The sequence below is a fragment of the Peromyscus maniculatus genome, chromosome 1 (genome assembly GCF_049852395.1).
Source record: "Peromyscus maniculatus bairdii isolate BWxNUB_F1_BW_parent chromosome 1, HU_Pman_BW_mat_3.1, whole genome shotgun sequence".
Taxonomy (NCBI): Eukaryota; Metazoa; Chordata; class Mammalia; order Rodentia; family Cricetidae; genus Peromyscus; species Peromyscus maniculatus.
Genome location: NC_134852.1, coordinates 116,064,797 through 116,092,371, shown reverse-complemented (window position 1 = coordinate 116,092,371; position 27,575 = coordinate 116,064,797). Strand labels below are relative to the sequence as shown.

The 27,575-nt window shown below is 44.6% G+C and overlaps 3 protein-coding genes and 1 long non-coding RNA gene across 12 annotated transcripts in view; 2 read left to right on the top strand and 2 right to left on the bottom strand.

Moving 5' to 3' along the window:
• Positions 1-6,758, bottom strand: part of Dnhd1 (dynein heavy chain domain 1) — a 74,245-nt gene extending 67,487 nt beyond the window's left edge. For all 6 annotated transcript variants that reach the window (XR_013043960.1, XM_042281361.2, XM_042281365.2 and 3 more), the window contains exons 1-5: positions 6,550-6,758; positions 5,511-6,333; positions 2,231-2,383; positions 766-969; positions 571-681 (exon numbers count right to left, since the gene is read on the bottom strand). Coding sequence is in view for 5 of the 6 variants with exons in the window: in XM_042281361.2 (XP_042137295.1) it covers positions 571-681; positions 766-969; positions 2,231-2,383; positions 5,511-6,333; positions 6,550-6,613 (1,355 nt within the window). In the remaining variant the exon portion in view is untranslated. The remainder of the gene's footprint in view (positions 1-570; positions 682-765; positions 970-2,230; positions 2,384-5,510; positions 6,334-6,549) is intronic.
• Positions 6,759-13,024: 6,266 nt separating this feature from the next.
• On the top strand, positions 13,025-14,724 carry LOC143268268 (uncharacterized). Its single transcript, XR_013043981.1, has 3 exons — positions 13,025-13,150; positions 14,048-14,081; positions 14,569-14,724. It is a non-coding gene; the product is annotated as an uncharacterized LOC143268268 (long non-coding RNA).
• A 3,772-nt stretch (positions 14,725-18,496) lies between these two features.
• On the bottom strand, positions 18,497-21,425 carry Timm10b (translocase of inner mitochondrial membrane 10B). Of its 2 annotated transcripts, XM_006991737.4 has the most exons (4): positions 21,295-21,425; positions 21,060-21,155; positions 20,694-20,894; positions 18,497-18,826 (listed from the first exon to the last, which is right to left on the bottom strand). In XM_006991737.4, the coding sequence occupies exons 1-3, from the start codon at positions 21,319-21,321 to the stop codon at positions 20,718-20,720; spliced, it is 300 nt and encodes a 99-aa protein (XP_006991799.1). In that variant the 5' UTR covers positions 21,322-21,425; the 3' UTR covers positions 18,497-18,826; positions 20,694-20,717. The 2 variants fall into 2 exon arrangements, with proteins under 2 accessions (XP_006991799.1, XP_042137293.1); XM_042281359.2 differs by lacking the exon at positions 21,060-21,155 and having other exon boundaries at positions 18,689-18,826; positions 21,295-21,404.
• Positions 21,426-26,209, top strand: Arfip2 (ARF interacting protein 2). Of its 3 annotated transcripts, none has more exons than XM_006991734.4 (8): positions 21,426-21,618; positions 22,398-22,538; positions 22,730-22,826; positions 23,472-23,590; positions 23,763-23,984; positions 24,526-24,683; positions 24,831-25,005; positions 25,442-26,209. In XM_006991734.4, the coding sequence occupies exons 2-8, from the start codon at positions 22,440-22,442 to the stop codon at positions 25,595-25,597; spliced, it is 1,026 nt and encodes a 341-aa protein (XP_006991796.1). In that variant the 5' UTR covers positions 21,426-21,618; positions 22,398-22,439; the 3' UTR covers positions 25,598-26,209. The 3 variants fall into 3 exon arrangements, with proteins under 3 accessions (XP_006991796.1, XP_042137272.1, XP_015865482.1); XM_016009996.3 differs by having other exon boundaries at positions 21,540-21,723; XM_042281338.2 differs by lacking the exon at positions 23,763-23,984 and having other exon boundaries at positions 21,482-21,618.
• The last annotated feature ends 1,366 nt before the right edge of the window (positions 26,210-27,575 follow it).

The window sequence follows — 27,575 nt, the reverse complement described above, 5'->3', positions numbered from 1 at the left end:
GGGTTTGGTACTTAGTTGTGTTGTACTTCCGATAAGTTGGTGCAGAAGAACATGTAATTACATGGAGAGATATATCCAGAATACTGGTTATATAACAATATGTAACATATGATCATATTTTGTACATGATAGTAGAAATGACTAGAAAAATAAAATATAATACTCTTAATGGTTATTTATGAATGATAATATTAGAGAGTTTTTTCTTTGTGCTTTTCTTGTATCTTAAAATTTTATAAATGGACATGGTATTGCCTTTTGTCCAAATAATTTTTTGTGGTTATTGACACAAAATGTTGAAGGTTAGAGATGTAGCTCAGTGGTAGAGCACTTGCCTAGTATTCAGCTCCTAGCACTGTAACATACACATATATACACACCAAAAATCAAAACCAAACTCCAAAACAACAACAACAACAAATCAGCAGGGCCTGTTATGCAGCACACATCAACCTCAAACTCTTGGTCCTCGTGACTCAGCCTCTGGGAGGTGGGACTACAAGCCTGCCCCACCCATAGCCAGTATGTAAAATTAAAAAATCCACGGCAGTTGTGTTTGTAATACTTCACCTGCTAATATGGAGCATCCCAGCTCCAAAGTGAGGAACAACCAAGAGCAGATGACCCTTGAGGAAAGTCTGGATTCGATGCAGCCCGTAAAACCTCACATTCTTCTTCCAACTACAGGTTAGAGGTAAGTGACAATGAGCTCTCATATTTCTCTCATCCATATCTCCACTCAAGCCCAACCCTGTCATTGCCTACCAGGTCAAAGCCTTTCGTAAGAGGCAATTCTTAAAGAATGGAATACGCTGGAGTTCGTGCCAGACAGTCGAGTTGCGATGCCAAGTACCCAGTGTCATTGTTTCGCTGCCCTCCACAGGATGTACATGCAGGATCCCAAAGGGGGAAAAGATGTAGTGTTCGGGGTTCACCTTGCTTGGTGGCACCACTATCAGGTTGTAAGGCCTATTTTTAATTAAACAACAACAAAAACCACCTCTGATTAGTGAGAATTGAAGAACTTGTGCATCTCTCCTGGGGAGACCATAGAAGGATAGGGGAGAGAAAAAGGAGTTAGGGAGGCAGAAAAAAAAAGTAGAAAAGGGGGAAAGACAGCAGAATCATATTTAAACTAGAATGATTGAATAAATATTAAGAAGAAATTTAAGCCAAAGATAGATGAAAAGAAAGAAAAGGGCATCTAGCCTGTTAGCCTGTTCCAAGTTCTTATCTTTAGATACAGAACATCTCATAAAATTTAGGACATCATCATGTGTAAGCTACAGTATTATTTTATGAAAAGCTGTGATTAAAAATCCTTCCACTGAGCCGGGCGGTGATGGCTCACGCCTTTAATCCCAGCACTCGGGAGGCAGAGCCAGGTGGATCTCTGTGAGTTCAAGGCCAGCCTGGGCTACCAAGTGAGCTCCAGGAAAGGTGCAAAGCTACACAGAGAAACCATGTCTCGAAAAACCAAAAAAAAAAAAAAAAAAAAAAAAAAAAAAAAAAAAGGAAAAGAAAAATCCTTCCACTGTGATACTTCAAGTTTTAAGATACACTGACATTTTGGAGCTGTTGAAATCTATGTATGGTGGGGGTGAGGTATTTTAATAGTGGCTATCATAGCCTATGAAGGATGTGAGTGAAGGAAGAATAGAAAGAGGAACTTAGGGCTGGGGTGTGGCTCAGTGGTAGAGCATTCACCTAGCATTTGTGAGTTCCCGAGTTCCATTTAAGAACAGAAGGGAAAAAATGGATCTAATAGGAGAAAGTGAATGGATGCAACTGGTGTGGAACCAGGCTTATTTTTATAGTCTCACAGGTTAAAAAAAAAAAAAAAAAAGACAAAGAGGTGGAAGTCCAGGGAAAGAAGATTTTAGTTTGAAAAACAGGATGTTTTTGGAAGATCAATGTTTCCCTAACATTGAGTTTTCAACCCATGATTCTTGCACTGTAGTTAGATAAGGTCAGCATTAAATGTGCTTCTGAGGCTATAAATAAATGCTTTCCTCCTTTCAAAAAAAAGAATAAAGAGCAAAAGTAAGAAAGGCACAATTCAGACAAGAGGTTGTGAAAGCGAAGTAGAGAAAAAGGAGCTGGAGAGGGCAGAGGAGGAGGCTGAGAGGGTCAGAAGGCTGGAAACTGTGAAGCCAAAGAGGGGGATGAGCATAGAGCAAAAGAATAGCAGGTAAGACGGGCAGGAGTGGGTGGGTGGCTCTTAAAGTACCGATCAGGAACCACATTGAGATAGAGGAAGTGGATCTTCTTCTGGTACCAGTCTGTCCTCAGAAGGGATTTCACCTGACGTCTCAGGAGGGAAGCCTTAGAACTTTTCTTCCTGAAGGCCTTCTCCTCAGGAGCTTCGGAGGCAAGCAGAGACCTGCATGACAAAATAAACCAGGGAGAAAAGGCAGAGCAAAAAGGTCAGTGCCTAGAAGTGGGCTCTGCTACCACTGGCCACGGAAAGCAGGAGCTAGATCAAGTGGACAAGGGGACACAGGTGGCACTGTCTAGTTTATACTCAAAGATGTCACATAGTGAGCAAATGCAGCCCATCATGCATGTTGGTCAACTATAGTCAACTAGAGCCAGGGCATCAGAAAAACTCTTTTTCTGATAAATGATTCTACTACACTGGCTGTGATTACTGCAGTCAGTGTTACATAATACTGTATACAATTCTAGGAAGACACTGTTTTCCCAGCTCATTACCCTGTAAATCCTCTGTCCTAGAATTCTTATCAGCAATACGCTTTGATATTGGACCAAATCATCTTAACTGTTCTATCTGATCAAAAGAGGATATCAAGTTCAAGGCCTGCCTGGCTATAGTGAGTTCAAGGCCAGTATAGGCAACTTAGTAAAACACTATCTCAAAATAAAAAGTACAAATAGGACTAAAAATGTGGTTCAGTGGTATAGCAATTGCCTAGCACATGAAGACTCAGGATTGATCCCTAGCATGACAAAAAAATAAAAGCATATTTCCTTAGTAGTGACGTTGCATATCACAAGACCAGAAATATTGCCTCCTGAACAGATCCATAGTGTCCAGTCTAAATTCTGGGCTCATTCCATTTTGATGTTGGATACAAACAACTACTGTTCCCAGCCCCTCAACCTACTGTACCTAACCGTATGCTCAACCCTGCCTAGCCTCAGTCTCATCACATTCTTCCTACTTTGCCTGCATAATCTGAGCTTCTTGACTCTGAATTAACTCCCTTTGTTTCATTTGCCTTGTCATTTTGTCTCCCCAGTTTGAAGGACACTGTGCCCTTTATTTTCTGCAAGGTTACTTTCTCATGTGTTTGCTAGATCCCTTGCTATTCTCTATTAAATTTCCTCTTCTTACCATAACCCGTTGATTCCTTTAGTCTACAAATACTGATGGAGTACCTACTTCTCAGACACTGTGTCTTAAGAGCTGTAAGCATCCCTCTACTTTAACAAGAGTCCCATCCAGATGCCAGAATTACTTCAAACTCTGGTCCTAGTGTCTTTATCTCTTTCAAGCCAATCTTGATGAATAGTAAATGGTATTTCCACTTGTCTCCCATTCAATCCCAAGTGCACTATCATCTGGTTTCCTCATCACAAAATCTGGGCAGTGTTTCATACTACCAACTGCTGCCTCACTGACAAATTTTCACCTCCTAACCCCACTTTACTAATCTAATCTCTACCCAAATCCTCTACTCCTGCTGTATCTCCCTGTGTGTCTTTCCCAACTCCGTCTCAGCAAGAGAGTACACAGACAATAGCCAGTAGCCTTTTGTTTTATATTACTTACTACAATTTGTTAATTATATCTTACTTGTCCTAATGTATCCCTCACCAAACTGTAAGACTCCAAAGAACTGAATCTGTCTGATTAATTTCTTCCATCCCCAGCATCTAGATATATCCAAGTATCTAATAATAGCCATTAAATGAATCAGGGCCTAGGAGGACAGTTCTAGAGAACAGTAAAATAAATTATATTAGCTAGACCTCAGAGATTGACTGCCAGGATTCCTTCTTGATCTATCAGCCAATGACCATTTCTATTAAGGTCTCCCAAGAGAGAAAAGTTAGACTTGGTGCCACTCTGAAGAAGAAAAGCTATGCTGGAATGATTGAAGATGTAAATTGCTGACATTGGCCACCTTTTTTCACAGCTCCAGGAACCTGCCCACTTGTCTGCCATTAGGGATCTGAGACTTCATGAAAGGTCATAAATTGATCCAGCCATAAATTTAAAAGCAAAATCTGAGGAAGTCATGCTTGATTAAAGGCAAAACTAGGTTTTTTTGTGTTTTTTTTTTCCTGGACAGTGAATGTATCATAGACAAGTTACAAAATATCAAGAAAATCAGACCTAGAGAGAAGTTCCCAGACTAAAGTCAAAGAACTCCCAGAAAGGGTCTTTTAAGCATTCTGAAGTCCTAGAATTTTGGAAGCCAGACTGGGAACTGGAAGGAATGGATTATTACTCAAAGGGCCAGCCCATCCTGTCAGAGCAGGAAGATGACTCAGAGTCAGTGCTTTGCCTTAGGTCTGAAATATTTCACATAAACCTGTGGGAGAAGACTACTCAGACAAGTACTCCCTAGGAGTAACCAAGGACCCTATCTATATCTAGCACCCAGGACCACCACAAGATAACCCCCAAAGTGTGGTTCAGTGATTATAAATGACAGAGAAAATGAACCCCAAGGAAGCTTCTGGAACCACAGAAGACTGGAAACTGCAAGGTTAAATTCTGGCTTCCTATTGGCTGACTCTTGATTTCAGTATTTCCCCATGGATTAGCATTCATACAATGGCTTTGTTTTGCAAGTGAAAAGGAAGGAGGAGGCTGAGCTCCAGGAATCCATTCAAATGGGGGGGGGGCAGGGGGACACGGACGGACTACATGTTGAGATTATGATGGGAAGATGTGTAGAGATGTGTCTGGCCACACTAGTGGAAGCCCATGAACTGTAGACTACTGGCTGTGGAGCCCCCATGGGACTGGACTAGACCCTCTGGATACGGGAGATGGTTGTTTGGCTTGAACTGTTTGGGGGGCACCCAGGCAGGGGGATCCGTCCCTGGTGCATGGACAGGCTTGTGGGAATCCAGTGCCTGTGGTGTGACGCTTTGCTGCAGCCTTGGTGCAGTGAGTGGGAAGGGGCTTGGATCTGCCTAGGCTCAGTGTGCCGGGCTCTGCTGACTCCCCATGGGAGACCTTGATTTGGGAGATGTGGGGATGTGGGGTGGCTTGGGAGAGAGGGCTGGGGTGTGGGAGGAGGTGGGATCTGTGGGTGGTATGTAGAGTGAGTAAAAAATTTCTTAATAAAGAAAAATGAAAAAAGAAAAAGAAAAAGATAAGGAAGAAGGGTGCAGCCTAGTCCAGTTCAGTTTAGAGTTGGGCTAATACTGAAGAACCATAGGAGGGGACTCAAGGAGCCAGTGGCCCTGCAGGCCCCTGAAACGAATTTCTTTTTTCTCCTCTCCTCAAAGCCCTGGACCAGGCCACTCACTTTCTCCCAGCAGACTCCTCTTGTTTGTGGTCAGCATCGCTGCTTTCATACTGTACAGGGATGTCTGTCGCCAATGCCAAGGGCAGGAGACTAAGGCTATCCAGCCACTGGGACTCTTCTAGGGCCACCTCAGCACCAACAATGCCCAAGCAGCGCTGCAGCTCAGGCAGTGTCAATGGACGTAGCCACGTGCCCAGTTCCTTTTTTTGTTTCTCACCCCACCGAGCCTTCACAAAAGGGCATACTGGGTATGGAGGCCCTCTGTGAGACCTCTTCATCCAGGGACGGCAGTCAACATGGGAGGAACTAGATAGTAAAGAGCTGTCTGGGGGAAAGGCCTTGTCTATGGCATCTAGCAGGTCCAGGCGGAGTTCGGATTGGACCTTGGGTGCCCAGCAGTACAGCTGCTCTAGTAAGGGCAGCAAATCGAGTTGACCAGTTAGCATCTCACGATATGGAGACAACAGGCCCAGTACTGCATGCAGATAGCGCCAAGCTTCACTGCTGCCATCCTGCAGCACAGCTGACAACAGAGACCGCAGCTCAGACAGCAGCAGCTCCAGCGATGTCCGCTGCTCTGATTCAACCACTGCCTTAAGGCGCTCCTGCTTCTTCAGACAGTCCCAGGTATGTTCTTGGCTGTTGCAGCTACACTCCGTGAGCCCAGACTCAAGGGTATCAAATGATAGCTTATCGGGAGATGAAGGTACATTCCTCTCTTCCAGAGTAAAGCGGAGGCAGGTATTCAACTGCTGTCGAACTGATCTCGCCCACAGCTCAGGGGCCAAATGCCAGTTCCAGACTTTTGGCTGCTGCGTCTCACCTGTGTGACCCAGCCCGGTTGGGGCAGGGTAGGGGTGGGAAATAGTTTCAGGTTCTAGGCTAGGACAGCAAGATGGATAGAGCTGCAGGGCACAGACCGACCAGCAGAGGGCCTTTCCTAAGCCCCACGCTGCCTGTCAAGGACTGGTACAGGTACGAGGAGGAGGCAACCCTCCCTGCCGAAAGCTCCCTCCCACCCTCCAATGCCCTGTCTCACCTGGCCTGCGGGATGTAGAAGGCATGGGAAGGGAAGGGGTACAGGTGTGAGGATGCGGTTTCATTGCGGAGCTCTCGCTGTAGTGATTGAACTTAGACTCAGTCCCTGTCACTTAACACGGAGACCGACACACACTAGCAAACTCTCTGGAAAACTGCATTCACAGCAGGGAACCTTCAGAGTGGCGGCTGGCAATTGCCTTGAAAAGGAGACACAAAGGGGTCGTCACTCAGAGGCGGCAAAACTGTCACCTGAAGTCTTCTCCACAGACTGAGAAGCTGCTGAGCTGAGCGGAAAGCCAACTGCTGAGTGCGGTTGCAGGTGAGGACACCTAGAGGAAAGAAGAGGCAGAAAGGGGAGGCTCCGGGCTTGCCAGTGGTAGGGGCAGGGAGACCTGAGCAATCAGCGCAGCACATCCAGATGCCCACTCAGCCACACCACTTGCTCCCAGCAGTTAGAACCGTTACAGAATCCTGGAGGCCCAAGCTTCAGCCGGAGCCAGAAGGAGGGGGGCCAGCATGCAATGCGGGAGGGGCTTGGGGCGGGCCCCGAGAGCCCAGGTAAACCAGCAGGCCACCTCTAACCCTATCCAAAGAGAAACTGGGCGGGAGAATGAATGGCAAGATTGATTTGGGGCACTAATAGCATTTAGGGCGTCTAGAGCAGATGTAATCCATGTACCCGCTTGTCCGCTCACTGATTTTCTCCTCCCCTCCCTGGACGGTATATCCATCTGTCCCACCTCACCTTCCACAAAGAAGCCCACATAAGACAAAAATCTTTTATCCCTCTCAACAATTTACACATCAAGTTGGGGGTGAAAATCTGGGAGTGGTTTAATTATGAAAAACCAGAAACCCTGTCCTACCTCTTTGTGATAGAGAGGTATGACTCCCAAGATTTTGCCCTAACCAGTGGAAATTTGATATGCCAGAACTATGATGGGGAAGATGGTAAAAACAGCAGGGCTTGGGGTGGAGGGGGGTGGGGAGTCAGGCATCTGATTTCGGGTATTTCAAGTTTTAAGTCTGAGATACTTACCAGATATCCATGGGCAGGAGGCATAGCTCAGTGGTCGAGCACTTGCCCCACCTGGTCAAAGCCCTGGGTTCAGTCTCCAGAGTCTTGAAAGGGAAGCTGGCCTTGACCTTATGATTCCTCTGCCCTCAGTCTCCTAAGTGAAAGGATTATGCTTATGTACCATGTCCAATTAGAAGTTTAGTGTTTGTTTTCACATTATATTCAAGTATAAGAATTCCTAGGGCTATGACCGGAGTGTTCTGCTTCCCCAAAGGTTATGGAAATAGTCTTTGCCTTCAGGGTCGAAAGAGTTCACCCCTGCATCTGTTAAGGCCCATTCCAACTAGTGAGATGAGAGAGAGAGAGAGAGAGAGAGAGAGAGAGAGAGAGAGAGAGAGAGAGAGAGAAGCACACATCTTTTTAATAAGGACACAGCCTAGCAGCTACATATGTCATTCATTTGCTTGGCCAGACCTGGGTAAAGGCAAAGCTTCCACGTCTAATCTTTCTTTTCAGTGGTTGTGGTGGTTTGAATGAAAATAGCCCCTACAGGCTCATATATCTGAACGTTTGCTCGCTTGCTGGAGCTGTTTGGAAAGAATTAGGAGGTGTGGACTTGTTGGCTCATCTCACTAGTGTAAGTATAGAAGAGTGAACACTTTCCCGACATGTTCTCAAGACTGTATTTCAAGTCTCTCCTCAAATATCCTCTTCTAATGAGTTCTTTAACTTCCCAGTAGGAAGTCATCACTCTCCCACGTCCTTATCCTCTTTACCCTGAATTATTTTTCTCCATACTTTGATTGTTATCTCATATACTCATATTTAAAAAAAAATACATTTACTTATTATCTGTTTATCCTGACTAAAAATATAAGCTCCATAGTCACAAAGATTTCAATTTGTTCTTATTGCTCCTTAGTTTATCCCCAGTCCTTAGTGCTAGGTATCATGAGTAGGTGATTATAAAATATTTATGGGAAAATGCATCAATGTATAACAATATTAATCAGTGAGTCAGATTGGTTCTGGGATTGCACTGACTAAATTGAAACACTGATTTTACCACTTGGCTTCATTTTTTTGAAAATGAAGAAAATAGTGTATACTTATTTAGGACAGTTTTGAGATTAAATGATGTTATGTATGTAAAATATTTAGAGTCTTATAGAAAAAATAGATGCTTGATATAATTGACAAGAATGAGACATGTAAGAGGGTTTAGTGAAAGAATAAGTGCATATGTTGTGGAATATTAGTTGAAGATGTGTTACATTTATTTATGTTGTGGAATATTTGTTTAATGATTCAAAGATATGTTGCATTCTTTTATGTTGCATTTATTTAACTCTGTGAAGCTGTTATCTTTTATAATGTTAGAGGGACCAGCCTTAATATACATCCCAGGGGCTCAGGAGAGAGAACTACAAACGGCGAGGGCTATTTTCAGGAAATAGAATCTCAGCACACCAAGCTTATTCCAGTCATTTATTCTTCCAAATCTTCTTCTCTGTCCTCCCATGCCCTGGGAGTCCCGGTTTATATACACTTACAAGCAGTAATCCATTGGCAGTGCAAAGCCAGGCTTCCAGGGTCAAGCGGAGGGGTGATAAGAATCATATAGAGGGGCAGTAATTGTTAATTATCATTTGCAACCCAAAAGGGAAGTGACTAATGGGGAAATGAATTAACTAAAGGCTAAATTCAACTATCTAAGAAGAGGGATCTTATGTGCTCAACTATAGACTTAAACGTGATTGGTAGAAATGTTAATCTATAAGTTGCTAGGTCACTGGGAGAAAATAAAACTGCCTTCTTTATTCCTGTGGCTCCTATCTATCCAAGCTATCTGACATTTTTCTGCAGGGTAGGGGAAAGTGTGCTCGGTTGCTAGGCAACCTGTGTACAGCTGAATGCCTCTGGTGATAGTTAAAGGGAGATCTGGAACTAGAGGTAAGATTTGGGAAAGGAGGAAGTTAAGCTTAATTGGCACATCTGCCAGGTCTTCTCAAACGGGTAGCATGAATACTTAAGTCTGTTCTTAGAGAGTACAGAGGTATCTCTGATAAGGTACTTTCCTCCGTCTGGGGATGGACCTGGCTGGATGCTGCCAATGATGATAATTACAGGGAGGCTTGAACTGGGGTTCTGGCTAAATATTCCTAGAAGTGGTTAGGTAAGGAATTGGAGTTCTATAAAGTTAGTAAGGCTGTAAGAAAAGGAGGGTCCGAGCTAAATTGTGCAAAGCTATTACTTGAGGTCCACTTGACCTAGGCAGTGTCTCCTTGTAGAATTTACCTTAAGTCAGGAGACTAGCATGTGGTGATCTGGGCTGTTATTTCTGTTAGTCCTAGAATGTAACTATGTTACTTTGCCTACCTAAAACACCTGACTGGTCTAATGAAAAGCTGAATGGCCAATAGCTAGGCAGGAGATAGAAATAGGTGGGGCTGGCAGGCAAAGAGAATAAATAGGAGAAAAGAGAAGATGGAGGATCAAGAAAAGGAGGAGAGGGGGATACCAGGGGCAGCTACCCAGCAACACAGCTAGCCACGGAGTAAGAAAGAAAGACATATAGAATAAAGAAAGGTAAAAGCCCAGAAGCAAAAGGTAGACAGGATAATTTAAGAAAAGCTAGCTAGAAAGAAGCCACGCTAAGGCTGAGCATTCTTAAGAATAAGTCTCCATGTATTTGTTTAGGAGCTGGGTGGCAGGCCCCCAAAGAGCATAGTTAAAAAAACAAAAACAAAAACTGCAGGCATAAACAACCAACTCTTTTTGTGAGGCATCCCCAAGAGGCAGAAGTTCAGGAAGTTTAGGCTTTAAAGTAAGTTTTCCAGACAGGCAAAAGTAAATGGGAATTCTGTTTAGTAATTTCTCCTGTGTTGTAGAATATTAATAAAGATGTGTTACATTTGTTTATGCTGTGGAATATTTGTTTAATGATGCAAAGATGTGTTGCATTTTTTTATGTTGCATTTGTTTAACTTAAAGCTGTGTTACTTTGCCTGCCTAAAGCACCTGACTGGTCTAATAAAGAGGTAAACAGCCAATAGCTAGGCAGGAGAGGGACAGGTGGGGCTGCCAGACAGAGAGAAGAAATAGAAGGAAAGATCAAGCAGAGGGAGGATCAAGAAGAGGAGGAGAGGAAGACGCCAGGGGTCAGCCACCCAGCCAGACATGGAATAAGAAGGAAAGAAAAGATATACAGAAACAGAAAAAGGTAAAAAGCAGCCCAGCAGGCATGGTGGTGCACCCCTTAAATCCCAGCACTTAGGAGGCAGAGGCAGGCAGACCTCTGTGAGTTTGAGGCCAGCCTGGTCTAAAGTGAGTTCCAGGACAGCCAGGACTGTTACACAGAGAAACTTGAAAAACAAAAAACAAAAACAACCAAAAACAAAGGAAAAAAGGTAAAAGCCCAGAGGCAAAAGGTAGATGGGATAATTAATTAAGAAAAGCTAACTAGAAATGAGCCAAGCTAAGGCCGGTCATTCATAAGAAAGAGTAAGTCTCTGTGTATTTATTTGGGAGCTGGGTGGTGTGCCCCCAAAGAGTAAAGAGTAAAAAACTATTGAGAGCTGCTGGTACCAAAAGGCCAAGGGAGTATACAGCAGGTGACAACTAATGTTCAAAAGGTAAACCTATCAGAACCAAGGGTTCTGGTAGAGGATTAAGCCATCACACAAGGTGTGTTGGAATTATTGTCTTTTGAATGAACTGGCTGTTTCTTGTTGTAAACTTCTTGTGCAATAACAGCTATGATATCTCTCCATTACCATGCATCTTCATGTAATATATATATATATATATATATATATATATATATGTGTGTGTGTGTGTGTGTGTGTGTATGTATGTAATATATACTATATTATATAATATATATATGTGTATATACTATACTATATAATATATATACACAAAATAGACTAAAGGCCTTTATATATATATGTAATCTCATGATTACATCTCAGTCTTAAGGGCACATATATCTGTGGGTGGTCAGGAAGATGACTTTTCATTTAGCCGTATAATTTTGATATATAGAAAATATACTAGGTTATGCTTCATAGCAAGACCCATTGTCCCATGAGACTGTAGACACTTAAAGCCTGCTTTGTTCCTTTTGCTTAGACTAACACAGAAAATAATAATCCTTCCTCAGTCTAACATAAATTACATACATTTAGCTCATTTTTACCTCAGAGCAAGTTCAAAATAGACTAAAGGCCTTTATATAGAGATCACAAGTTTAAAACTTTATAGTGATGCACAAGGTCAAGAGTCACAGGTGTCCACCAAGGCTGATAACACAAAACACCCTAAGAAAAGCCTGCCAATTCTTCACTTGCCAAGACTGCTGATAAAAAGCTTTGTCTCAGAGTTTGTTGCACTGGGCACTACGCCCCCTCCCTCTAGTCCTGAGACGTTGGAACCTTGAATTACCATGGTAATGGCTCTGCTCCTTATCATCTATTCTAGGAATGTGCTATGACCTTGAAGGTTATAAAACTTTTCTCAGGATTGCAAGGAGTCTCCTGTTAGACATGCATGGATAGTCAGGCAAGAGAGGAACTATGAGGGCTGAAAAGACGCTGTAGAAAAAGAGAACAAAAGAGATCTGTGTTAAAGCTTACTAGGACAATAAAGTGATGGACTGAAAGGGCAGTGTGTATAAATTTATTGATATAACCTCAGATAAGTGGACTTATTCATAGATAAATAGATTTCCCAGCTGGTTGTAGATTCTTCCGGGAACTCTGGGAAAAGGCTATTTGGGGCTGGACCCCAATAGCTTTCATTAAAAAACAACCAAGAACACTACTGAGCCCTCAATGTTGCCTTAAAGCCTGCCTATGTTTGTATTCTCACTTAATTCCCTTTTGTGCATAAGAGTCTTTCAAACCTATACTGATTCATCACTGTCTTCTGCTGTTTTATACTCAAATAATAACTTTACTACCTGCCCTCTCACTCCACATACAGGGTTTTTCTGTATAATAGCCCTGGCTATCCTGGAACTCACTCTATAGACCAGGCTGACCCCAAACTAACCTCCTGTTTAAAAAAAGGGGGGGGGGATTCTCCAGAGGGGTGTGGGTGTGCATAAGAAAGAAGGAGAAATTGAATTTGGTGCATACACATGGATGTTTTAAGTTCAAAATCTGTCAGGGCAGTCCAACATGAAGGAAGTTGAGACAGGTTAATGCTGCATCTTGAGGTGAATTATGACCTCTACATGCATGTCATAGCACATGTGTCTACACATATGCATTCACATGAAATAATTATAAACATAATTTAAAATTTTTTAATCACTTCTTCAGGAGGCTGGAGAGATGGCTCAGTGGTGAACACTTGCTGCTCTTTCAGAGGACCAGAGTTTGGTTCCCAACATCTGCTGTGGGATGTTCTGTATGGCAAATGTGTTGCTCTGATTGGTCAATAAATAAAACACTGATTGGCTGAGGCTAGGCAGGAAGTATAGGCGGGACTAACAGAGAGGAGAAAAGAAAGAACAGGAAGACAAAAGGAGTCACTGCCAGCCACCGCCAGGACAAGCAGCATGTGAAGATGCCGGGTAAGCCACGAGCCACATGGCAAGGTATAGATCTATGGAAATGGATTAATTTAAGCTATAAGAACAGTTAGCAAGAAGCCTGCCACGGCCATACAGTTTGTAAGAAATATAAGTCTCTGTGTTTACTTGGTTGGGTCTGAGCGGCTGTGGGACTGGCGGGTGACAAAGATTTGTCCTGACTGTGGGCAAGGCAGGAAAACCTAGCTACAAACACCCATATCAGACATCTTAACAACTGCCTGTAACTTCCAGCTCCAAGAGATCTGGCTTCCAGGGGCACCCACATACATGTGTGCTTATACACACATACTCTCTCCTGATGTGGAACATTCCTTTTATATACTATGAATATTACTCTCATTTGTTAATAAAAAACTGACAGGCTGGTAGTTGGGCAAAACATTAGGCGGGAAAGCCAAACTGAGAATGATGGAAAGGAGAGCAGAGTCAGGAGAGACTCCAGCCAGCTGCCAAGCAAGTAGGACATGTAAAAATGAAGTAACAAGACATGAGCCATGTGGCAAAGCACAAATAGAAATATGGGTTAATTTAAGTGTTACAGTTAGCTAGTAACAAGCCTGAGCTATCAGCCAAGTATTTATAATTCATATTCAGCCTCTTGAGTCAGTTATTTGGTAGCAGGCAGTCGGGACAGGAAAACTCGGCCTACACTCTCCCTCTCTACTCTCATAAAAATAAAAATAAGTGCAAAAAAATCACTTGTTCAAGGAAGACCTTCATCCCACAAACAGGTAAATTTGTACTAGTGTTATTTTCCATTACAACATACTCTTGTATATAAAATTTACCATGGTTGTGCTTACTTTTCCTATACTGACCTTTACACATTAAGTTCCAAGAGAATGACTACTGCACCTCTCTCTCTTTTATCTTCAGCTAACTTAACATCAGAATCATGTGTGAATACATAGTAAGTATGAAGTCTACCCAGAAATTTGAAGATAGAGTTCAGAATCAGAAAAATGTGTTCAAGAACCAAAATAACATGTCCTTTTTATGGCAAGCAAAAGACAAAAAACAAAACAAAAACCAAAGAAAGAGGCTTAAAGATGAGTCTAGAGAGGCCATGTAGGACCTGTTCAGGCAAAGCCCCAGTTCTGATGCTGAGTCTGATGTCACAAAAGCCAATAAGCAAATGAATGCTGTAGTTATTTATATTTTGTATCACAGTTGGCTAGTCTTGGAAATGAACTGGTAGGTCTTTCTAAAGTTAAGTCCCTCTCCTTAGAAACAGAACCCCTAATCTTTAGTTGGGTAAATGACTGGTAACAGAGATTACAGTTCCAGCCTCCCTTATAACAAGATCTGGCCACATGAGAAACTTTTAACATGCAACTTCCAGGGAGGAAGGCATACCTTTCACCAACTAACTCTGATCCATTCTGTTTCCTTAAAAGGTCAATGTGATAAAAGCTTCAACTTAGGTCACAAGAATGAGGGGGATATCCCAGACACAACCATCTGAAAACTGTGAAGTAGCCTAGGTCTCATGATTGTGAAGCTACCATACCAACTTTGGACTAGGTTTTTTATTTAAAAGAAATAAAAACATGGTAAGTTGTTGTTATTGACTCTTTGTTATCATTAACCGAGCTGGGTTCCAACTTATCTAAAGGGATCTGGACTCATAACAAAAGACTTAGGAGACAGCTTCGGTCATCTGTATCATGAACTGATGAAAGTCAAATTAAGCTGCTGATAAAAGAAGTTGAAGTGTTTAAGAAATATTTACACAGAATTAGAGGACCTACAAATTCGAAGAGTAAACTGCTGGAGATGGGCCTTCAGGTGATGACTGATCATACAGTGTTAGAAGATACTGTCCAGTGAGTTTTGGGATGAAAAAAACATGTCCAGCTGGGCATGGCAACTTGTTCCTATATTCCTAGCATTCCAGAGGCTAGCATGGTGTTGGGTAGCAATTTCTTCCCATACCCAAAACTACATCTTGGAGGAAAGCTGCTTAAAGAAGAGAGTTGAAGTATTCCATTCCGCAGGGAATCTCCTTCAAACTCAGGAAGTAAACAACTCAAAAAATTTAAAACTTCCTGAATCTGACCAGATGCACTAGGCCCCTCCCTCTCCAAGCATACATATACAGCAAGGACTGCTGAGAGACACTCTCAAAAAAGATAAGCTGTCTGGAACAGACACTCTCAATCCGTTGAGATGCCTGCAAAGCATGCAGTTTGCCCTGGGTTCTAGCTTTTGTGAGCTCTCAGACAAGCTGGGCTAGGCTTCTGGTGATGTGCTGTCCTGGAGTCATTTCTGGTCCTGTAAGTAATCCCTTATGCACGCTCCTATAAGTAATCCCAACAAGTTTGACTATGGTGGTAGCATTACTTTGGTCTGTGGTCAATTCTCTCTTGAATGTGTTTACATCTCCAGAATCCAAGACCTAGTGACAGCTTGTCTTAATAACAACAACAAAAATCTCCAATTCTGGCCAAGAAGTGGTGGTGCACGCCTTTAATCACAGCACTCGGGAGGTAGAGCCAGGCGGATCTCTCTCTGTGAATTCGAGGACAGCCTGGTCTACAGACGAGATCCAGGACAGGCACTAAAAACAACACAGTAAAACCCGTCTCAAAAACAAACAAACAAAACAAAACAAACAAACAAAAATAAATAAAAAAGCAAAACTCAAATTCTAAATTATTGGCAAAGGCTACAATTGCAAATTCATTTCTTTATCATTCAATAAAACAAAATTTCTCTTAGTTTTTCTGTTGTTAATAGTAACTTGAACAAGAAAGAAGCTAAAAGCTACACACTAGTTACGTTGATGAAGATACAGCATGAGTTATAAAGACATGGACTCTGTCTTCATGAGGTTTCAAACCATTAAAGAGCATCACACATTCAATACACAAAGAATTATGGGAGCTGATATCTGGGAAGACTTCTTTAAGGAAATGACAATTGGATTAGGAAGTTTAGTAGGTAATGATTTCTCTCCTGCATCATGAACCAGGAAGCAACAAGTACAAAGGCCCTTAGAACAGTGCAAGACAGGACTACGAACCAGTGTGGCTGGAGCACAGAAAAAGTGAAGTGTGATTCAAGTCAACTCAACAAATAGGGTTGATAGTACTTCATAGTTAAGATCAAGCCAGAAGTAGGACTAGATTATACAAGGCTCTGTAAATCATGACTAGAACTCTAGGTTTTGGGTAGAACACTTACATAGCATGTACAAAACCCTGGTTTTAGTCCCCAGCTTTGAAAAAAGTTCTAGTTTTTTTTATCATAAGAACGGTTTTAAGCATGTTTTCTGGTTGATGAGAAGATAGGTTAAAAGCGGTGCAACACTAGGCACAGGGAGAAGCAGCATTGTAACTGTAATACTGGAAGGTCATAGTGAAGATGGAGAGAAACAGAATCAAGGAATATTTAGAAATGTAAGGTAAGATTTGGCAATTGAGTGAGAAGATCAGAAAGAAGGATGTACTTAGGTTTCTAGCTTCTGCAACTAAATGAATACCAAGAATAAAAGGAAAGTTTATAAGAAAAAAAAAATTAGGTTTGGAGTGTTCTTGAGATACACAAGTGACGATATCAAGTAGCATGAAGATCTGGGAGTTATCAGTACCTAAAACCTGGTACTGATGGTAGGGGAATGAAACCATCCTAGAAAAATTTGAGAGAAAAAGAACATGATCTAGAGAAGACTATGGAAGAGGGTGGGCACACTATCAAGGTTAAGACACCATGGTTAAAGAGGTAGGAGTAAAACCTAAAAGTAGAATCAAGGTGGAATATCAACAAAAAACTTAACTATAAAATAGCATCAAATGCCATTGATCGATAAAGTATGTAGAGGACCAGGAACTAATCAATGAATTTAGAGATACAAGGTTATCACCCAGGTGATCTTAGTAAGCATTTTCAATAAAGTAAGGACTACAGGACTCAAAATGTGCTAGTCTGAGGAATGGGAATGGAGAACGACTTGCAAGGTGGACACAACTGTGTCTTAGATATAGCTGTAAAGTGGGAAAAACAGGATGGTAACCCAATGGAAACTAGGTCTAAAGGTTTGTTTGAACAGTGGAATCCTTAGCATATTTAGAAACTGACAAAAATAGGAAGAGAAAGTTGGAAACATTCAAGTAGGAAATGACTAAGACTCAAAGCCCAAGCATGGGCACTGGCATTAGATAAGAGGGCTTCTCCCTATTTAGAAGGGAAAGGAAATGATGCAGATGGGTCAGCAGTAGGATACTAGAGATTACCTAAAGATAGCTTTGTTTTCCACTTAAGGGCAAGTGCTAGTGAGAGAAAAACAATATGAAAACTATAGTAAAATCAAATGATAGCAGGGACAGTGACTTATTAAACCAGGCATAAGGAATATGGTCAGTGAATAAAATTTAAGAAACAGAGTTTTGTTTGATTTAGTAATAATATCAAGATTGAGTCATTTAGAGTGATGACAATATCCAAGACACAACTAAATGGATAGCTAAGACAGAATAGAAGCCATTAGATATTGGGTCAAGAAATTAAGTGATCCTAACTACTGAATGGACTGTTTGTAAACATCAAAGCATTAACTAGTGGATGGGAAGTATCAAGAGCTATTTAGAGGAATGGAAAAAAAAAAAAAAGAGTTGATGGGAAGAGTAAAACAAGGAGAGGGCTGCATGGATGAACTACTTTAAAGCAAACAAATTGGGCCAAGGAACAGGCAGTGAAGTTCTAAAGTCACAATGATGGGACCACCACATCTGCTCCAATGTTTGTGGTGTGGTAAGGCTATGTCAAAAGTAACTCCTGGGCTGGGGATATAGATCAGTGGTAGAGCCCTTTCTTAGCATGTAGAAAACCCTGAACTTGACTTCCCACAACCCCCTGCCAAAAAAAATCCAACCTATTCTTGTCTGCTGTGTCTGAGAATACTGCCCTGCTCTCACTATGCCAATGGCTATCACTTTACGACAAGACCTGAAAAGGACCAGCTACTATAGAAAGTGGGACAGCTGGAATGGGTATTGAAGGAAAGAAAAGAAGACTGAAGGTAGCAAAGGACTGACAGGTCAGGTGGAGGCACATTTGTTTTTGCCCTGAAGGCAGACGATGCAAAGATGATACTGTGTATGTAAGAGCTCTGAAGGTTGAGTGTGGGGAGCACATGTGTAATGCCAGCACTTGGGAGTAAAGGCCAGTAGGATTTGAATTCAAGGTGAGACTGCATAGTGAGACCATCTTTAAAAAATAAAAAGTTTAGGTAGGTCAAAGAGAGTGGGCTTCATGCAGATCTGTTTCCTAGTCTTTCTCCAGCAATTACTAACCATGTGACATGGGAAGAAAGGAAACAGACAGTTCACAGTACACGTTTATTGAAAGGATACATAAGATGCTGATGTAGAAGAACTCCCCCAGCAGCAACACAATATCCTGGGGCTCCACCTTCCTGTCTTTGGGAATTAAGAAGTTCATACGCTGCTTTACTTACATTTATACTTGTCAAAGAGTGAATTTTGTCAGGCAGGCATGAGGTCACTCTATAGGAAAGCTCCTCGTCAGCAATTTTCATCTTCCTAAAGAATTATCTAACAACCAGCTGCAGCCCATGCGTGTAATCCCAGTACCTGGGAGGCTGAGACAGGAGGATCACAAGTTTAAGGCCAATGGACTCCATGGCAAAATCACCTAAAATGAAAAAAAAAAAAAAAAAAAAAAGGAAAAAGCAGTGACACACTAGAATCTGTTTTCAAAGAACTGTGTATAGACAGAGCTCTCATACATTCTGGATTCTTCTTTACCTGTTAAATGGAAATAATACCTCCTAGGTTTGTAATAAATAAATTTATACAACATACTCAACAGACATGATTTTGAGAAATACCCTACTGTCGTAAAAAGAATATGGGGCTCACTGTCCCAGCTGCACTTTATTGATTGGGTCTTGATATACAGCACAGACTGCTTTCAAACTCACAATTCTCAATCTGTAGTGTGCTGGGCTTATAGGCATGAATAATAAAGCTTGGAGCAAGAGCTGCATTTTAAGATGCATTTTAAGTCAACTAAGAATTTCAATTTTTTTTGCTAGCCAGCACTTGGTAGGTAGAGGCAAGAGGATCAGGAGTTTAAGTTCATCTTTAGTTATCATGATTTCCAAGTCAGTTTTGCATCTCAAAAATAAAATGCATTTTTTTGACCTGTAGGGGTGTGTGTGTGTGTGTGTGTGTGTGTGCGTGCGTGCGTGCATGTGTGTGTGTGTGAGATCTGCTTTGTGAATGGTTGATTTTGGCTGGAAATTTAAAACTTAATTCCTCTGTAAAAAATGAAAGTAGCCACCTGTCGCCATACTTGAAGAGATGGGATAGGATTAAGGAAAGCAGTGAAGAGGCAATGGGTAGTTTAAGTTGTTAAGTGAAGAGGCAATGGGTAAAGTTGTTAGAGTTCCTACCTGGCATGCACAAGGCCTTGAGTTTAACCCCCAGTAAAACAATAACAAATGCAGACCCCATGCTGTTGCTTGCCCTGCATCCTGTCATTATTCTTGAAGCCCCACAAGGTGGTATATGCCACATCCTCTTTCCTTCCCCATCCCCATACTAGGGATGATGTCATGGAAAAGGCAGGGCCAGGAAAAAATGTATCCTTCTGAATACAGATGTGAAACCCACAAAGGGAGGGGGGAGTAATGAAACAAGAATAGAGAAGCTGGTATCAGTTACAGTGAGAACAATGTAAGGTGGAGGGTAGAGAGCTGCAATTAGGAGACTCCAGACAAGCAGTGAAAACACGAAGGGAACATTAAGGGCCACACAGATTAAATATAATCTATATTTAACCACCCCCCTCTACCACCATCTTCCTCCCTCTTAGGTTTCTCTTCCTGAGATTTGACTAATGTAGTCCTCCTAACTTGCCTGGAAGGTAAGAAGAAAGCCCTTCTTTGTTTAAAGTCTTTATTGTTGATTTCACACAGACAGGAAATATTAAGATGGCAAACTGGGGAAATGACTGAAATTCTAGACAATATTCCTGAATTCTTACAGGCTTGTCTTTGTTCTGTTTTTCACTGATCTCCTAAGAAGTGGTGGCTATAGCCTATTGTGGTACTGTTTTCTTCCCCTAGATCCAGCACAATTCTTTTTGTATGACAGCTCAGATAAAAACTAGTTATGAGCCAATGTATATTCAGGCACTCGAATTAGACTCAAGGACGGCCACTTGAGTGTTCTCCTTTTGGAACCAATTTCCCCTTGCTAAGACCAACCTTAAAACTACCTATGCTTTTGCTGGGGATCTGGGAATGCTGAGTTTGTCCTACATACGGAAGGCAATTTCTCAACTGCCAGGGCTGAGAGGAGTAGATAGGCACTAAAAACAGAATAAAGGATGGTACCAATAAATGGACAAAAGTTCCTGCCCAGAAAAATCAACTAGAGTACAAGCCCGGTTTATTGGCTCCATGCAACGGAGCAATCGTGTCCAGCTTTCAGGCTCCATCTCTCTGTACAAATTTCGACAAGCCCAAGGTTCATAGAGGAGCCCATCCAAGCACCTTCTCTCCTGGGGCAGAGGCTGGCTAGCTGCCTGACGGCGAGTCTCCGGGCTGTTCTGCAGGAACACCTGGCACGGCCGAGGCAGCCTCGTAGTCCGCGATGCGGCGCTGGACAAGGGCGGGCATGAGGTGCACATAAGCGGCCATGAGGCGGTGGTTAGAATGGATGAGCTTCCCAGCACAGCTGTGCAGACAGGCCTCCTGGAAGGAAGACGGACGTAAGCAGAGACTAAAAGGATCAGGTCAAGCCCTCCTCCTTCCCTCCGGGTCCCCAGCCGAGGGGTGAGGTCATGGAAGAGCGAGGTGCAAACAGAGGGGAAGGGAGTGTGTGTCGCGTCACATTATTGTCAACTCTGGGGTCCCCACCTCCTCAGCGTCCAGAGCTCGGTGGTGCAGGCTGGGCACACAGCGCTGGAAGCACAGTTCTGTCATCCGATTGTAGACCAACAGGAAGTCTCGCAACTGAGAGAAAAGCGGATCAAAACTTCACCACCGCCGAGGCTTCCCGGGGTGCGCAGCACAGCCTGCTTCCCCCTCGTGGGGGGGGGGGCGGTTCAAACCTCACGTCTAAACCCCGAAAAACAACTTAACTCTTACTCACGTTTCTTAGTTGCTGCTGCTGCTCCATCACGCCCAGGGCGCGCGGCCCACGCTACTTCCGCCCTGGGTGCACAGAGTCGTCCCGGAAGTAAATTCTCCCAAGTCACCAAGAACTTGAAGGTGTGGCTCCAGTATCGCCCTGCCCATGACTGCTAACGTCACCTCCGCCCTTTTTCTCTGCGACGTGGCCGGCTTCTTCTGCCCAGAGAGCACGTCACTTCCGCCGAATCTCTGACCTGCTGCTAAGATCGCGACGGGAACTGGAACCCGAGGTCCCCGCGCGGTCCGGGCCTCGCGCCCTGAGGGGAAGAGTGGCCCGGCCCAGGTGAGAAGGACATACTTGTACGAAGGGAAGTTGGACGCACGAACCTGTGCTGAGGGCAAGATGCCCTGAGCCCTTGGCAAGGATGAGGACACACCTGATGCCCAGGTGTGTGGGGGGGTGGCGGGGACCTCTCACATCTGGAAGGCAAAAACTGACTTTGGAAGGGACTGTCTGTGTCCTGGGAAAGAGAGGCTTTTAATGACACCAGGAACACATCAACTGCTTCATCTAAGGCCTGGTGGGGAGGGCCTGAGGGAGGCAGGTGCATGAGATGGAGAAAGGAAAGACCATCTGAAGGAAGAGGAGAAGGAACACCAAAAGGATGTGAAAGACTGGGGATCGTAGGGCATGCTTAAGTGGCAAGTGAGCATCTGAGCCCAGGGAAGGGTTTTGCCTGCTGGTAAACATGCCTATGCAGGGTTAAGTTCCCAGACAGCACAGACATTCCCTCTGGTCCTCACTGCTGTAATCCCATTCTCAGCATCTCACACTTAGTAGGGACTCACTAAATGTTTGTTGAGTGACTAATTGCATGAATGGTTACTAAAGGTGAGGTTAGGCATTGTGAGAAGACACCGGAGGCTTTGGTATCCATGCATCTGTAGAAATAATGTACTCGGAAGAGGAGAAATACACATACTCAAGCAAAAAAGTGGTGGCTGATCACCAGGGGCACTCAAGTCCTAGGACAACCTCTGAAACTTCTGAGAACACAGGGAAGGCCTCCTTGTTCTGGAGTGTTGGCCAGTTTCCAGAATTGTCTGTGTTGGGCTTTACAGCGTGCTGGGGTGGAGACCTTGACTCCAGTCCCTTCCCTAGCCATGACGGACGGGATCCTAGGGAAGGCAGCTACAATGGAGATCCCCATCCATGGAAATGGCGAAGCTGGGCAGCTTCCTGAAGATGATGGGCTGGAGCAGGTGCTTCTGTTTGATTCTTCTAATTGTTTCAATTTAGCAATCCTGACTCTTAGATGTTTCTCTGTCCCCATCCCAATAGGCTTCATTTAGCTAACCCCCTTCATACTTTTCAAATCTTCTATACAGACTTTACCCTGTACTGTCTCTGTCCCCAAAATGTTTCAGCCACTCCCATCTTCTCTGACCTGTAGGACCTCCAGCAGGTGATGGTGTCAGGACCCAACCTCAATGAAACTAGCATTGTGTCTGGTGGCTATGGGGGCTCTGGTGATGGACTCATCCCCACAGGTATGAATGATAAAGAGGCAGGAGGCTTGAGTGGGAGGGAGACTAGGACAGTTTTATTGGAGGCTTAGGACACATAGAGGAAAGCTGAGAACTGATAGTGTGAAATCCGTAGACTGTCCAATCCCAGACTGGCTCTCAAAGTTTGTCATCTGCTCCCCACTTGCCATTTAGTCTCTAAGCTGTCTCATTTGTCTTTTCTTCTCTGGTGCCACCATCTGAGCCAAGTTAAGACCTTTAGGTCACAAGAACTCTGGAGCTTAAGGCCAATTTGCAAGCTTCTCAGAGTTTTATTTCCGACTCCTATACTTACTGGAGCTCTACTTGGAAATACAAACCAACTTCCCTGTTTTTGGTGCCCACCAGCTTTGACCCTGCCAGTTCCGCTCATTATGTTTGCTTCTGTCTCCTCTTCCCCTGTCTACCAACATACTCCTACCCTATCCCAAGGATGCCAAATGCATACGTTGAGTTGATTTGGTTGTCGGGACGTAAGTCCTTGTTCCTGGTAATGAGCAGAAGAGTGCGGTTGTCTAGATTTTCCTCCTTCAGGAGGTCATTTCATGTGCTGGGAGGGAATTAAGTGAAGTCACAGAAGTATCTGGTTGTATGTGAGAGAAACTGGTGTCAGAAAACGTGGTCTTTTAGGGTCTGGCCGCCATCCATCTCACAGCACCTCACCTTCTGGCCCTGGTGATGAGGTGGCCCGGGGCATTGCCGGAGAGAAGTTTGACATCGTCAAGAAATGGGGCATCAACACATATAAGGTAAGAGTCAAGTGCCTCCTCCCAGAAACTCTCCATGGGTACCTTTTTCTTTTCCCCAGATCTTAATACATAGTCTTATGCTATGACTAAGAGAATGGGGGTGCTGGAGTAGTTACTTGTTGGGGTTGGGGCAGAGTTTAGATTTCTGACCTCCCACCCACTTCCCAATCAGTGCACAAAGCAGCTGTTATCAGAGAGATTTGGCCGAGGCTCCCGGACTGTGGATCTGGAGCTAGAGCTGCAGATTGAGTTGCTGCGTGAGACGAAGCGCAAGTATGAGAGTGTCCTGCAGCTGGGCCGGGCACTGACAGCCCACCTCTACAGCCTGTTGCAGACCCAGCATGCACTAGGTGATGCCTTTGCTGACCTCAGCCAGAAGTCCCCAGAGCTTCAGGTGCCTCAGCCAAAACAAAGAGGGTGGGGGTACTGGGCCCTGGCCCTTCCAGGCAGGCATTCCTCAGCCTCCCTCCCTCCCTCCCTCCTGCAGCCCCCAGGGAGAACCCCTCTGGGGTGTGCCCAGTCCTGCCCCCAGCATCACTCACCTATGGAGGCAGCCTAAGGGTTTGTACAGAGGTCCAAAAGTTGGAGGGGTTGTGGGAGAGGGCGCACTGGTGCCTCACAAGTAACCCTTCTCCATATCATCCAGAATGCCTTTGGTGCTTGGCCTAATCAGAGTCCATCCCCTGCCTGCTGCACTTCCTTTCCCTGTTCCTGTCTTGTAAACTTACCCAAGAACTCTACCCCCACATTCCTACCCCAGGCATCCCCAAGGCGACCCTACTAACTTTGTGGCTAAGAGAGCCTTGCTAGAGGCAGTCTGGTTGTTTTAGTTTTGATGGCTGTTTCTTCTTTGGGACGGAGGGAAATGAAGGGCTCTGCAGCTCCAATCAGGTAAGGACTGTTACTCAAGGCCTGTGCCTCCCTTCTACCCTTAGGAGGAATTTGGCTATAATGCAGAGACGCAAAAGCTGCTGTGCAAGAATGGGGAGACGCTGCTAGGGGCTGTGAACTTCTTTGTCTCTAGCATCAACACACTGGTCACCAAGACCATGGAAGACACACTCATGACTGTCAAACAGTATGAGGCTGCCAGGTGTGGGCACTGACAGGGCTCAAGGTTTGGGAAGTTGGCTGGCGTGGGTGACAGTTTGGACATTTGGGGGCATACAAATTCAGGAAGGAAAGGAGATATGTGTATGGATGAAGAGGTGGAGACCAGCCTTTATCACTCCCTCCCCAGGCTGGAATATGATGCCTACCGGACAGACTTAGAGGAGCTGAGCCTAGGCCCCCGGGATGCAGGGACACGTGGTCGACTTGAGAGTGCCCAGGCCACTTTCCAGACCCATCGGGACAAATATGAGAAGCTGCGGGGAGATGTGGCCATCAAGCTCAAGTTCCTGGAAGAAAACAAGGTGCTGCCCTACTCCCTTGGTCCTAAATAACCTTCCCATCTGACAGTACCCTTCCCTTCAGACCCTCCTGATTGTTGGGTGGGGAGATGCAGCCTGGCTGCGGAGGGGGTTCCCCTAGCCCCTTGATACCTGAGCCCTCTCTGGTCACCTTCCAGATCACTGGCCTTTTTTTGTTGAGGATCTGGCTACTAGTCCCAGGAACACAACTGAAAAAAAAAATTGCCCCCCCAGCTGGGGTACCAGAACCCTGACCCAGCAAGTCAAGTCAGGTTTCTTTCTTCATATTGCCCCTTCTCTTTTGACTTCTTGGAAAGTCCCACCCCCAAAGCACTGTCAGAGCAGAGTCCGTATGCCCTGGTCAATGCCCTGGGCTTAGGCACAGCCCCTCAAGAAGGGTGCCTGAGTCCAGCCTTAGCTGACCCTGCTGGGCCCCCAGATCAAGGTGATGCACAAACAGCTGCTGCTCTTCCACAATGCGGTGTCTGCCTACTTTGCCGGGAACCAGAAACAACTGGAGCAGACCTTGCAACAGTTCAACATCAAGCTGCGGCCTCCAGGAGCCGAGAAGCCTTCCTGGCTAGAGGAGCAGTGAGCGGCTCCCAGCCCAACTTGGCTAACAAGAAGGACACTGGGCGGGGCAGCCCCAGGGTGGAGGAGATTGGACACGGGATGTCCTTTGCCACTTACTTTTCGGCTTGGGCTCCCCTTTCCCTGCTGGGGTCTGACACCAGTTTTGCCCATATTGCTGTGGTCTGAAGAGGGCCCTGTAGGCCCAGAAGCTGCTGCCCTGTCCTTTATCTTCCTGGCCACTGGGCTTCATTTCCAGATCTTTTCCTTCCACTTCACAGCCAAAGGCTATGACAAAACACTCCCTGGCCAATGGCATCACTCCTCAGGCCTATCCCCAGCTCTTGGGATGTGCCCCCGACCAAAGACAGGACCTCGAAAGGCTCTGTCAGCCAATGGCAGCTCTTCTTGGGCTCTCTTGGGCCAATAGTGTTGCCTCCAATACCCTTTGTCCCTCCTCGATGGGTGTCCATTGTAGAGAAGGGGACTGGGACCAAAGGAGTGGGGAAAATGGGGAGCCCCATTTATGGCCCTGCATCTGAATGGGCCCTCCCCTCATCCACCCATCCAGTTGAATTGTGCTTAGAGCCCAGGAAGACTGGGTTCTGGCACTAGGAATAAACCTTTCGTAAAAGCAGGCCCAGTGAGGTCAATTTGTGGGGGGACTAGAGGAGGGTGGATTGGTAAGGAATTCCCAGTAATCATGCATTCATTTCCTATGAATTCAAAAGAGCTGTGGCCAAGTTTCAGAAGCTGCTGAAGGCCTGATCCCCTCAGTCCTAGTTAGAGCCCAAAGCTTTATTTTCTCTTCCCCGTTAGCACCAAGACAGCTATAGGTTTGAAAAGCATAGGGTCCAGAGGGGGTTGGGCTGGCTAACCATCATGCATTCAATCATACAGCTGATGTTTACTGAGTGCTTTTATTTGCCAGGCACTGGGTTAAGCCCTGGGGAAACATCAGTGAATAAAACCTGGTCCCTGCTCACAGTGCTTAAGGCCAAGTGGGGGATAGAGACAAGTAACCAGGCAACTACAATACAATGAGAAATGCTAGGATACGGGATGCAGTGGGAGCACCTGATAAGGGGCATCTTGCTTAGACTGGGGTAGGGATGGGGATGCCAGTTTAAAAACAGATCTGAAAAGTAGCTAATAGACCAGGCAGAAAGGTGAATGTACATGAAGTCTGAGTAAGAATTCAGTCTGGAATGAAAAATTAAGTGGGTGTGACAAGAGGTAGGACTTTTGATCTTTGGAGAAAAGGAACTAAGAAACCTCCATTAGAGATCTGACAGCCTGGGGAAAGCCTAGGGCTGAGAAAATGCAGTCTTTCTGGGCTCTTGGGTAGCCTAGTGGCCCTAGCTTGGCTCTCTAAGCATGAACCTTGCCTGAGCTTCACAAGCAGTGAGTAGCCACCACTTGCAGGGATAAAGGCAATTTCATCACTCCTGCTGTAAGCTGCACCGCTCCGCTCCTGTTGAAGTCAAACCTGAACTTGACGTGAGAAGTCAAAGAACACTCCCAGCAACACGTTAGTCAGGGCTCAAGTGCCATCAATCCTTAGCCCCCAAGACAACTGCAGACTTTTTCAGCATTCTCTCACCTGGAGGGTGGAGAAAGGGGCCAACCCAGTCATCAGGTTCTCATAGCACAGGGTGCACTCCAGTCTGGCTTGACTCTTGGTCATCGATACTGCAATCCCCAGCCAGGCTACCTGGGCTTTGGTTAGTCTGTATGTAGCCAGCTGTCTGCCTTGATTATTAGAGGTGCTGGTCCTCGTATTAGCCCCTACTTCATGGGCCACTGGGGATTTTTCGTTGTTAAGGCACTAAATCTCCAAATGGTTGGAGACAGAACCTGAAAGCAGAGCCCAAACCTGGTTCCACCATTTTCTAGCTGATTAGGATTAACGCCTGGGGAGCGAACGCTCCGCTCCTTCCGTTGTAAAGCAGCTAATAAAAGCAGCTACCTATTACGGTTATGCGTATTAAATGAGATAATGT

What these genes read in the sequence shown, in the direction of transcription:
- Arfip2 (XM_006991734.4), top strand. Translation starts at nt 22,440, where the DNA reads ATGACGGACGGGATCCTAGGGAAGGCAGCTACAATGGAGATCCCCATC. An exon ending in AAGATGATGGGCTGGAGCAG is followed by an intron (nt 22,539 to 22,729) that starts GTGCTTCTGTTT and finishes TCTGACCTGTAG; the next exon opens with GACCTCCAGCAGGTGATGGT. An exon ending in AAACAGTATGAGGCTGCCAG is followed by an intron (nt 24,684 to 24,830) that starts GTGTGGGCACTG and finishes CTCCCTCCCCAG; the next exon opens with GCTGGAATATGATGCCTACC.
- Timm10b (XM_006991737.4), bottom strand. Translation starts at nt 21,321, where the DNA reads ATGGAGCAGCAGCAGCAACTAAGAAAC. An exon ending in AGCAGCAGCAACTAAGAAAC is followed by an intron (nt 21,156 to 21,294) that starts GTGAGTAAGAGT and finishes CTTTTCTCTCAG; the next exon opens with TTGCGAGACTTCCTGTTGGT. An exon ending in GAGCTCTGGACGCTGAGGAG is followed by an intron (nt 20,895 to 21,059) that starts GTGGGGACCCCA and finishes TCTTCCTTCCAG; the next exon opens with GAGGCCTGTCTGCACAGCTG.